The 12,015-nt window shown below is 46.0% G+C and overlaps 1 protein-coding gene across 8 annotated transcripts in view; it reads left to right on the top strand.

Annotated features, from left to right (window-relative positions):
• ELMO1 (engulfment and cell motility 1) overlaps positions 1 to 12,015 on the top strand; it is a 531,552-nt gene that overhangs the window by 480,520 nt on the left and 39,017 nt on the right. For all 8 annotated transcript variants that reach the window (XM_084795120.1, XM_084795122.1, XM_084795124.1 and 5 more), the window contains one exon: positions 9,290 to 9,453. In XM_084795120.1, the coding sequence (XP_084651246.1) occupies positions 9,290 to 9,453 (164 nt within the window). The remainder of the gene's footprint in view (positions 1 to 9,289; positions 9,454 to 12,015) is intronic.

The following is a 12,015-nucleotide window of genomic DNA, read 5'->3' as shown; positions in this document are numbered from 1 at the left end:
CTTGCTAAGGCAAGCCTGCAGCCTTGCCTGATAGCAGGTTTTTTTTGGGGGGGGGCAGGCTTTTCCTTCTCACTCCATTTCCCCCGAGTTTGCGCCTAAGCAGACTGTTTTTAAAGTTTATTAAATCTCCTTTCCAGTGGGGCAGGTTGTCCCCTTTCATTTGTCACCATTTAAAAATGAATTCAAAACAGGCTGAGAGATTTAAACAGGCATGGCTTCAGGTTTTACCCTCAAAATGAGACCGGAGACACTTTCCTTTACTTCAGAGCGGTGACTAACCTCAGCGTCGAAGGAGGCTGGCTTACCTGTGCCTGCTGTGTTCCTCTTCTCTTTCCTTTATTCCACAAATGTTTACAAAATTGACAACAAGGTGTGAGAAACCTAAAGATGAATTAAGTGACCCCAACCTTCAGCTGTTGAAACCTTAAAGGAGTAGCACAGTGGCCATTAGCTCCGTTTTTCAGGCCTTGGAAAGGAAATGAGAAAGAGGCAGCCATGGATCTCAGATGTTCTGGCAAGTGGCTGTAATGCTGAGAGAGGCGCTGTCCAAACCATTTCATCCCAAACAAGAATATGAGGAATTCTTCACTATTTTCAGTCCCCTTTTATTTTGGGACCTCGACTATGTGTGCAGAGATGCTGAGGAGCTGATGGCTCAGCACAGTGAAGGTACATCCTGAGCCAGCATGGGATCTGGAATCCCAAACACCTTTATAAAAGATGGGTGTGACAGCCCAAGTCGGTAGCTTCAAGGCTGTAGGAACAGACACAGACAGGTAGATCTTTGGAAATCACTGGCCAGCCAATCTAGTGAAGTACTGAACCATGGGTTCAGTGAGAGGCCATGTTTCAACAAAGAATGTGGAGAGAGACTGAGGAAAACACCTGACAGTGACCTCTGGTTTCTACATGCATGCATACGGGTGTGCTCTTACACAGAGAGAGAAGGGGGGGGGTCAAGAAGAAAATAACAATCTGCTTACTCCTTTGGTTAATTTGGGGGAATCTCAGCAAAGTAATCACCAGGCAGCCATATTTAAAGGGAACAGACCCCAACTCCCAGCAGCTCTCACTCAACAGACTCCCAGCCCTGAGTGTTCTCTGTAAATCCCAAAAGCCCTACACAGACTACGCTGCGGCTTCATGCTGGCAGTGCACACAGGAGATTTGTGAGCAGGCATTAGAGGTCCAAAATGCAGTGTGGTTACTAAAAATACGCTACCCTTTTACCCCAATCCCAATAGAGGGAAAAAAAGACAAGAACCTCTCCACCTCCCGCCCCCATACACACACTACACACACTCTTAGGTTTTGACTGACTTGCTTGACCTGTCAGTTTATTTAAAGCTGTGAACTAAATGCCATTCTCTGATGTGATTGGCACGGGTCCTTCTTTGCCCGAGGCTGATTCTATCAAATGGTGGTGAAAATAGCTTTCTCCCGTCCACTGGGGCCTTCAATTAGCTAACCAACAAATCCAGCCTGATTGCCCATGTTAATTTGGCTCCCTGTTTCAATGGGGCAAAGTGTTTGTTACACAGGTACTTGCCTCCTGATCACATGGGCTCAAGGGCGAGCTGCAGAGAGAAGGTTGTGGTTCCCGACCTCCTCTCTCCTGTGCGTGCTTCTTCCATGGATGAGCTTCCTGCTAACGATGAGGACAAGGAGAGGCGCGGACTTTTTCCTGTTTGCTGCTCTTCTGTGAACCTAGGGCTGATTGATTTTTACATGAATCACTGGTTGAAAGGTTTACTATTTTTACCTGCTATAAAAATGCCTTAAACCTTAAATTAAAAGGCCTTCTCAGAGAGAGCAGAGCGGCTGTTAGTGTTGTCCGCCTTTGTGTCCACCTTAGTCTTCAGAACCTGGCATCGCTGTATTAGCATCTGAATGGAACGACAGGGTCTGCCATTATATAATGAGTGGTTTTGAGGGTAACGCCAAGGTCCTCGGAGATCTCTGGTCAGTCTTATTGGCAGGATGTTTGAAGCTGTCGTGCTTTATCAGAAGCACAAAACTAGAGACAGTGCAGAAGCTAAACTGCAGCTCCCCATCTGTGTTGCTATCGGGGTACATTTGAAAAACCTTCTTGGATAGTCTCACAGTTGCCCTCCCTGGGCCCTGCCTGGCCTCTGCCAGCCACAAGCTTGCCTACGCAAGATTGCTATACAGTGGCGCCCTGCTCCTACCAAGCATTTGAGAATACTATCCTTGACTGCTGCCCAAGGAAGTGTGAGTGTTGTGGGAAGACGTTGGCTGCCCTTGATAAACATTCCTGACTGAAATATCCAGATGCCTTCAACATGGGCTCTGCGGCTACCTTAGACAGAAACCGTCCAGGAAACAAGGAGTATGTATAAGCTCAGTGAAGAACCGTATCTGACGAACCTGCCCAAGCAGGCTGGGAGCATACTATAGCTGATTTCTCTTGGTACCTGAGTGCCTTTGGCAAGAGCACTGATGCCATCCATTTTAGGGCACTGGTAGACAGTAGCAGATAATGACTCAAGCCCTCAGCTGGCATCTATATGCCACACTAGGCTTGAATCCCAGTTTTGCAGGAGGAGGGAAGACATATCAGAAGGAGAGCAAGGTCTTAAATGAAAGTGTCCACGGCAGGAGGAAGGAGATCGGGGAGGAAAGGAAAAGAGTTAGTGTCAGGCTGCTGTGAGGTCCTTGGTGTGGTGAGGTCATGGAATCCACCTGCTGGGCCCAGTAAAGATGGTGTGTTATGTGGGAAGATGGACAGTGTCTCTGCTTCCTTTCTGTTGCTGTGATAAAGTTCTGTAACAAAGGCAATTTAGGGCAGAAGGGTTTCTTTTGCCTCACGGTTTCATCATACCCGGAAAGTCGCAGGCACATGAGGGGACTGGTCGCATCACAGCCTTAATCAGAAACAGAGCAATGGTTTCTGCACACCCATGCTCACTTCATTTCTTCCATCTGCACACAATCCAGAATATTCTACCTGCATATTTTCTGCCACTCATGAGGATAAGCTATTCCGCCTTAATTAATGTAATCAACATACCCACCAGTGACGCCCAGAGGCCCATCTCCCAAGTGATTCTAGACTTCCATCCTATTGACAATATACACTAACTGTCACAGCCAGTGCCATGTTAGACTGTAGGGACTGCACTCCAAAGGTACTCCTGGGTCAGTGTAGCAAGTGATTGACTTGGCTTGACATTTTGAGAGGAGGTGGCAGTTGGGAAGAGAGGCTGAGAAGGACAGAGTTCAGGTCAAAGTCTACTGTCCAAACCAGGACAGGTACTGGGGCAGCAATTCTAGGAGGGGTCAGTGCAAATGATGAGAAATTAACAGCAGGGATAGTCAGAAGCCAGAGTTGGCATCTCATGACCCTGCACTTGACAGCTGTGACCCCAGAGCAACATTTCCAGCTGTCCTGAGCAGGAAGCCCTAATGGTTCCATGTTTGTGGTCGTTGGTTCAGATTGTGCCATCAGGGTTGCTTGACAGTCACGAGTACAGGTATCTGGTCCCTAAAGAACAGGCCTTGGCTTATGGATTAATGATACCCCAAAACTCTAACTGGGAAATAGCAAAACCATTGGTAAGATTTAGTCTCCAGAAAACTAAATTTTCCTTAGCTCCTTGATAGAATGCGCCAATGAAATGATGCTGTGCAGAGAAAGAAGTGCGAGGCTCTCCCTGCCTACATCAAACACAGACTGGCTTTTGGCTACAAATTAGACCTTACTGCTCCTCTAGACAGATGCGGTGAATGTGAGGTCTCAGAGAACCGTGAGGACCGCACTGAAGAAATGGAGGCCAAGCGTGGTTAATGACATCAAAGGAAATCATATCCTTTGTGAGATGGAGAAGAAAAGTTTGCATTTATCAGTGAAGAAAGTGTTTCTGATTCATCTGATCTAATTGAGGACATGTGATAAAATGGTGAGAGGCCAGAGGGTGACACGGGGTCTCTGTTACTCCAGGGCACTCCTGTATTTACAATAAGTCTGACCGGCAGAGCTTTATTTAGGCAAGCAGGGCTTCACGACAGAGGACTAGCGTGCTCACACCAGGCCAGGATGCATAGCAGAAGGCGAGAAACAGGCCAGAGGATCTGCTAACGCCCTGAAACCTCTCAGGGTGAAAGTGCACACTATTTAAAGAAAATACCCCAGTGGAATCTGTCAGAGCCAGTTCTGTGCAGTGTGACCTGAATGTAATCGTGAACTGGTCTAAGAGCTATGTATACATACAGTCACCACGGAAGATGTGCAGGTCTGCAGGCTAAAAGGGAGAGTACATTTTCCGTGCAAGCTATCTTCGAAGTTTTAACTCAGAGGGAGCCTCATAAGATGCTGCCATCCATGTTCAGCCTCTCCTAAATCTGACCACAGATACTGTGCTGGCCAGTTTTATGTCAACTTGACACAAGCTATTGAGAAAATGCCTTCGTAGCATCGGGCCATAGACAAGTTTATAAGACATTTGCTTAGTTATTGGTTGCTGAGGGGAGGATCCGGCCTATTGTGGGTGTGCTGGTGGTCCTGGGTCCCCAAACTATGGGGAGCAAGCCAGTAAGCACCTCCCTCCATGGTCTCTTTACCAGCTCCTGCCTGCAGGTCCCTGTCCTGTTTGAGTGTGTTTCCTCACTTCCTTCAGTGATGAACAGTGATGTGGAAGTGTAAGGCAAATAAACCCTTTCCTCCTCCAGTTGCCTCGCTCAGGATGTTTCGTCACAGCAGTGACAACCCTAAGGAGGCCAGGTGATATCTCTGCTGAGGGGATAAGGAAACAGATGCAGAGAGGCTGAGCCTTTTGCCCAGGCCAGCTGGTGAGTGGTGGCGGGGCCTGACTCTGCAATGAACGCTGTGGACTCTGAAGCCCAATGAACGCTGTGGACTCTGAAGCCGCATGCTTTTCCTCTGTTAGCATTGGTTAGCAAACTGCCTCAAGAAGCTGCCATACCCTCCTCTCCATCCTCAGAAATGCTCCAAAGCTTCCCTCTTGCTGTTTCTCTTGAGAACAGCCTCTCTGCATCACAGCGTGTCTGCATGTGGCCTCTTCTCAATCTGTAGCTGAAGTCCTTGTGCTGACACCATTTGAGAGTGGCTCGGTGTTCATGGAATGATGTGTGGGCCCTTGCTGTGCTGTGACGTCACTTCCTTCAGGGAGGCCAGCCTGGGCCGAGAGAGCTCATTTACCACAAGGCTCCCAGTGTCCCTCAGCACCTTGCCCTGAATAAGCGCTTAAAAACATTTGATGGATAAGAGAGTGGCTGGTATGAAGGTTGTAGGCTTAAAGTCAAGGCCTGAGGAGATGAGACTAGGAACAAGAGAGGCTCAGTAGGTGTTGGAGAAGGATCCAGAATCAGTTTAAATGAAGAGTAGACTGACTTACCACAGGCCTGTTTTGTTTAGTTTTTTAAAGAAGTCTTTCAAGGAGCCTATGGGGATCCTCTACTTTTTTATATAATAAGACCACACAGAGAACAACCTGTGCTAAGGAAGCTACCTGACCCCTACTACCAGCATGCTGCAGACATTGCTTGAGTAATGGGACAATGCCAACAGCAAATATAGATTCTAGGAGCTTGTATTTGCTGTTGGCATTGGCCCATTTTGCTTAGGGTACACACACTGCGACAGACACCCTAAGCAAAATGTTTTACTGTGCATTTCCTGGTGGCTCTACCACATCATCTGCAGATTTTTCAAATAAGTGGCAAATGGTTCCATGTGTCTCAAAGAAGAAACAGTCAACAATGGCAACTGAAAATGTTTTATACATGACGTGTGAAGAATTCCCATCATTGGTAATAGAAAAATCTACAGAAGCTAGAAGCTGTTTTGCAAAGACTCAGAGAGATGTTTAACTTATTTTTTTATCATCTTAAACAAACAAACAAACAAAAACCAGCTTACGGACTCAGACACTTTCATCATTTGCTCATCATATGGAGTAACAGTAGAACTTAGTAGGGCTAGCAGCACCAAATGAAAGTGGGCCATGAGTGGGCAGGCTAGTACTGGGCTCCACCAACTGCTGTTCTGTGTTTCATACCCACTTCTTCTATTCCTCCTCCTGGCTGCAGATGCCAGTCAGCCCACCTACTTTTAGGGAAAGTTTTATGCTTTTCTTTTTCAAGTTGAAAGGAAATTTTAAAGGGCTTTTCTACTAGTCTTGCACCCAGCAGGGATAGTAGTCTTGTAGCAGGGACTCACTGAAGCTCTGAGCACCAGATGTGACTAGGAATGCGTCCATGAATTTGGTAAGACACTCGTTGTTTCCAGGCAAGCATACAGCTATGGAATATAATGAAAGCTGCATTTAGAAGTCATTTTCTTTCTTAAGTTTAAAATTTATTTTATGCATGCCTTGCTTTTGTCTACATATGTGTTCATGTACTACTTGCATGCCTTGTGCGCAGAGTTCAGAGAGCATTAGGTTCCCCTACAACTGGGGTCACAGATGGTTGTGAGGCATCATCTGGGTGCTGGGGAACAAACCCAAGTCCTATGGATAAGCAGCCATTTCTCTTAGCCACTGAGCCATCTCTCCCGTCTGATGGTCTTCTTATTAAAGTAGTGCCATCAACTCTATTCATCTTCTCACACACACACACACACACACACACACACACACACACACACACATGTGCGCACACGCCGATTTCTCCATCTGACGGGGCTACCTCAGACCCTTGTTCCTCTTAGACATATATGTTGGGAATCTGGTTGCACATGGCAAGCATCCCATGTGTATCAACTCAAGAAAACAGCATTTGATTCACGTACACAGAACACTAGAACGTAAAGTTAAAGAGACTTTCTGATCGAATGAAGCACAACCGCTGTCGACACTCTCCACAATGACGTTTTTATCTTCCCCCTCATTCTGCTATGTTGTCTCTACCTCCCATCATCCTCTGTGTTAAGGAGCGTGTTCTTATATTTCTGAGAAAGAACAGGCCCAGCCTATATTTCACATTAAATTGGAATGATCTGGACAAGGGTGTTGATGGAGCAGTTTGGATGACATCATCACCTCTGAGCCCTAGCATGAGTCTAGGCAGCTATGTTATAGAAATTACCATCTCTTGGGACACCCCCTTAAATATATGCAATAGGCAAGTCACTCTCTGAACTTTCAGTTTTTCATTTGTACAACAAAGGAGTTGGAGCTAGCTTCAAATGGTCTCAGTGTGTCCTGATCCTATTTAAAATGCCACTTATTTTAATCACTGAACCCTTTTTTTTTTTCTCTTCCATGCCCCATCAATCCACCAGAGGAGCAAGAGCAAATAGCACTGGGAAACCATTACATCACTGGCTCCACTCAAAGGCTTCCTAAATGGGGAAAGGGTTACCCCCGACACAAGTGGCAAAGCGTAAAAATTCTATCTTGACCACATTCAGCCATTGACAATGCTTCATGACATGGAGTGCTTAGAATTTCAAAAATTTTCAAGCATCTCAAGTTCGCAGTGCATTTGGGGATCAGTTGGAGAGTGTCCTACCTCAGCATCCTTGGAGCAGTGAATGGAGGGAGCGTAGGTAGTCGATTCTGCTTTAGTTGTGGCTCAGCTTCAGAGCTGTTAACGTGCGGAGATGTTCTGGGTTATTTGTCTGAGTGTGCACCAGTTGAACCCCCATTCTTGCTCTAACGATGAAGTCAAACGTATCTTGAATAAATGTCGCCCACCTGTCAGTGCAACTAAACTGGCCATCCTTTCTACACTTCCGTTCTGATGATCTTGGGCCTTGTTCTTATCCCTCATAGGAGGCAGAGTCTGTATCTGATTCCCCTTTGTTCAGCATCAAGTCTATAGATGGCCATCACATTTGGTCCTTTGGGGGTCTTCCGGATACGCACGTTAGGCAAGTCACCCACTCGAGACAATACTCATATCATGTTCTCTTCTGTTGGGGAGAGGATTGAATGAGGTGGCGCATGACAAAATACTTGTACCAAATTCATCATGAAGCAGATGTTCGTACATAGTTCTGTTCTATTTTTTTTTTTTAAAAATCCTAAATAGCATTAAGGAAGGGTGGCCTAAGAGACGGTATAGGGTGTTTACAAACTTGAGACCAAATCTTAGTCATGCACTTGGGAACCGACTGCAATTCTAAGCTGATTTATTAATTCTGAAGCTTCCGTTTCTTCACAGAGTAGAAATGGGGGCACTGTCTGCTTGTAGATTTAAGTGTGTAAAGAAGAGAAGATGTAGCACACATACACACATAAGAAGCATCTATCAGGGCATCAGGTGTTTGGTGCATATGTAATAAAGGGCAACATTTGTAATAAAGGTTCTCATTTGTAATGGAGGATGAAGGGCAGCAGCAAGATTATAAGCCCTTTGGATGCCCCTGTGGGTCCTCTGACCCCTTTTTGCTTTATGCGTTTTGACGAAGATGAATCTACATTAACAGAGGCAATGGTTAATGGCCCCATGTGAGCTAGACAAGGCCAGAAGCATAAATTACCATGTTCTTTTTTTCCTTGAAGTTTCCAATGTGACATGTCTGTTCTAATACAATGAACGCCCGCCCCCCCCCCCCCGACTAGTGGCTGACTCAGAGAGAAAGAGCATACGCCTATTTCTAAATGCACAATTTGTATGAACACTTAGGCCCTAATAACATGGGGAAGAGGCCTGGGAGGGGTGGGTATCTATCCATTTGAGTTGGTGCCAGCCAAACCTCATGGTTAATTGTATCACAGCAATTTCCTTCTGGAAGTAATAATTAATATGCTGGCTTTTAGCTGTGGTTTGGCCTTTGCTCCTCTCTGACTCCTGAGTTTGTACTGTTTATGGGGCCGTATCAGTAGCTGTCACATACTATATAGAGCAAATAGGTACTAACCCTGCCCTTCACTCCAACTTAGTCTGTTTTCATCCCTGTGGTCCCTACAGTGTAAGAGCAGAAAGAAGAGGCTGGAGAGATGGCTTAGTGGTTAATAGCAATGACTGCTCTTCTAAAGGACCCAGGTTCAGTTCCCAGCATCCACGTGGCGGCTCACAACTGCATGTAACTCTGAGATCTGACACCCTTCCAGAGACATGCATGCAGGCATAACACCAATGCACATAGAATAAAAAATAAATAAATTACGTATAATTTTTTAAAAAGAGCAGGCAGAAGTATACAGAATGAACGTTTATCTTTTCAGAAAGCACACTCATGGTTGGGGCCCAGAGGTCATGCTGGGAACCAGCCAGGGAACAAGCGGCCTATAACACAGGAGTCTTTCTTGAACAGGAAACCTTGGTCCTGAGACTATAACGTTCTTCCTTTCACTGACAGGTAATGCAGGTGGTGAAGGAGCAGGTTATGAGAGCACTTACAACCAAGCCTAGCTCCCTGGACCAGTTCAAGAGCAAACTGCAGAACCTGAGCTACACCGAGATCCTGAAAATCCGCCAGTCTGAGAGGATGAACCAAGAAGATTTCCAGTCTCGCCCGATTTTGTAAGTTGCCCGCCTGTGACCTCCTTCTCTGCCACTGACCCCCTAGTGGTCCAGTGACATAAGAGCAGAGCTAGGTTGTGAGCACGAGAGACTTTCCAAAAGTAGCCTTTAAGGGATGCCTTTCAGTAACTCCTTGGACTGGGACTTGTGGGGGCCAGCAACTGTTACTAGACCATCCCTCAGGGAATGCGCGTGACTTCTTTCACACTTATAGTCTACAAAATGGTGTGTGCAGTGGGTGTCCTTTTTTTTTTTCTCCTGTGACACTGTATTTTACACAGTTACCTTTTGGAGTGGCAAAATGTTACGCTATGCAGAGAGAGGCACCCCAATTATGAAAGCAATGTAGCATAAGTTCCAGTGAGAGCTGTAGAGGACAAGGAGGAACAGCCATCCCCTTCCCCGGGGTCAGCCAGTGGCCAGTAGCATCAGAGCATCTCCTGTCACCTGTATGACTGTGAATCTATAGGCTCCCAGTGGAGAGACAGCAGGCCTCCCCTCTACAGGGCTTTGCATTAAATGTCACTTGGCAACCATTTCAAAACTTCATGTATCTCCATCTCTAAAATACTCAGCAATCTAGAAAATAAGAGCGCTTTTGTTCACACCATTTCCTCTGAGACCTAGCCTGTTCTTCTTTGCTACAAACCAGATTAGAGTTATCGCCTTTATATTTTATAGAAAAGGACATAGGAGTAAAGGTGGGATGCGGGAAAGGCGGTCGACAGTTATTGCAATTCTGTAACCAGAGGACTGGAAATGACTGTAACCAAAAGACTGGAAATTCTGTGCTTTTGTATGTATTATCTATTACTGTAATTTCTCCCTCTCCCCTCCCCCACCTCCTTCTCTGTCTTGTGTGTGTGTGTGTGTGTGTGTGTGTGTGTGTGTGTGTGTGTGTGTTGCTTGCATATACATGATACTGTCAATGGATGACAATCCACAGAGCACTGTTTATTCTAGTTCATTTCTTCACGTCCCTTGAGATAGGCAAGTGCTATTCTCAAAGCGGGAGAAGTAGCTCGGGGAGGAGCGTGGCCTTGAACCTGCTGAGCTCTCAGCTACTGCTCCATCCACCCCGTCAGACGGGTTCTGCGTGTGCAGGCCTGAGAGGAAGTTAAGAGAGTACATAGGTTAGAAAAGACAGTAGCCATGTGCTGACATTCGCGACTTGCTTTTGAACCTTAAGCACCACTAAACAACACAACGTACATTAGAAGTGTAGGCTTCAGTGGGGGTGAAGTTCATCAGCAGGGGCCAGAAAATGCTTCTAAGGACTTAGAAGCTCACACTGTTATAAACCCTAAGATACATCATCTAATACTGGCCCTTATAAAAAACACAGATTTTCTTTTTCTTTTTTCTTTTCTTTTCTTTCTTTCTTTTTTGTTTGTTTTTTGTTTTTTGGGGGCTTTGTTTGTTTGTTTGTTTGTTTTACTTGATCCTCAACCAGGAGATAGTCACAGTCAGAAATACCAAGCACAGAGTCATTGGAATAAGTAGCTAGCTACTGGATGATGCAGTTGCTCACCCACACGAAGGATGTGTGCTGCCACACCCTCTCAGGACCTACCTTCACAAAACGCTGGATTTTAAATGCTCTGTTCCAGCAAATGTACCAACACGAGGACACTTCATTATGCATTTGACGATTCTTAAAAACCTAACTGGAGAAGTGAAGAGGTGATGAAGTGAAGGCCAAGTGCTTCCCAATTACCACCACTTCAGCCAAGCCAAGCCACCCTCTCCATGCTCCATCTTGACTGTTGCAGAGGAGACTGTCAGCTCTAGCGAGGCTGAGCCTACCCCGCCGCCGTGCCTTTCTTTCTTTCCCTGCAAGATGCTGCCCCTACATGCTGGAGCTTCCGTTTCCTTTATTGCAAGAAGCTCTTACCTTGGAGCTCCTTGAGTGAGAAGACACAGAGCCAATGGAAAGATTGTCTCCTGCATGGAAAAGACTGGAAAACACTAGACCTCACTGGAATTTTTGTCCATAGGACTGCAGCAAAGTGTCTTCTTGTACCTAACTTTGCTGCAGTCATATGGACAAAAATTCCAGTGAGGCCTGTAGCTACAGCCTCTGTTACCAGCAGGTAGAAAGCAGGATATAGTTGGTCTATTAGAGGGACCTGTGCACGCAGGCATCTGTTTTGTCTCTTACTGTGACCTGTTAGGCAGAGAACTTATTGTTGGACTGGATGAAGTATATAAGTGATGCCAATACAACTCCCAATGGACAAGAATCACTCAAGAGAAACAGGAGGATCGTTATGCACGTTTGTTTTCTTTCTTTCTTTTATTAGTTTAACAAACACATATTAAGCACTCCCTCCATGGTAGGCTCAGCCCAAGGTGCTGAGAAGCACTAGGGTGCGTCACTATCCAGACTTCAGAAGTTGGGGGTTGTGGGGGTAATAACAGACTGCTAGCTACTTAGCTACAGGAAATGCACCTGGATCTCCACAAAGCCGGCAGGAACTGCATGGTTCCAAGCTCAGGAAACCAAACGGCACCGTCAAGGCTGTCTAACTCGAGCCTTAGCTTTGCAAGCAGGGACAGCAG

The sequence above is a fragment of the Acomys minous genome (assembly GCF_964271855.1).
Source record: "Acomys minous genome assembly, chromosome: 9".
Lineage (NCBI taxonomy): Eukaryota > Metazoa > Chordata > Mammalia > Rodentia > Muridae > Acomys > Acomys minous.
Note: the sequence above shows the minus strand (reverse complement) of the source record. Positions and strands in the feature narration are given on the sequence as shown.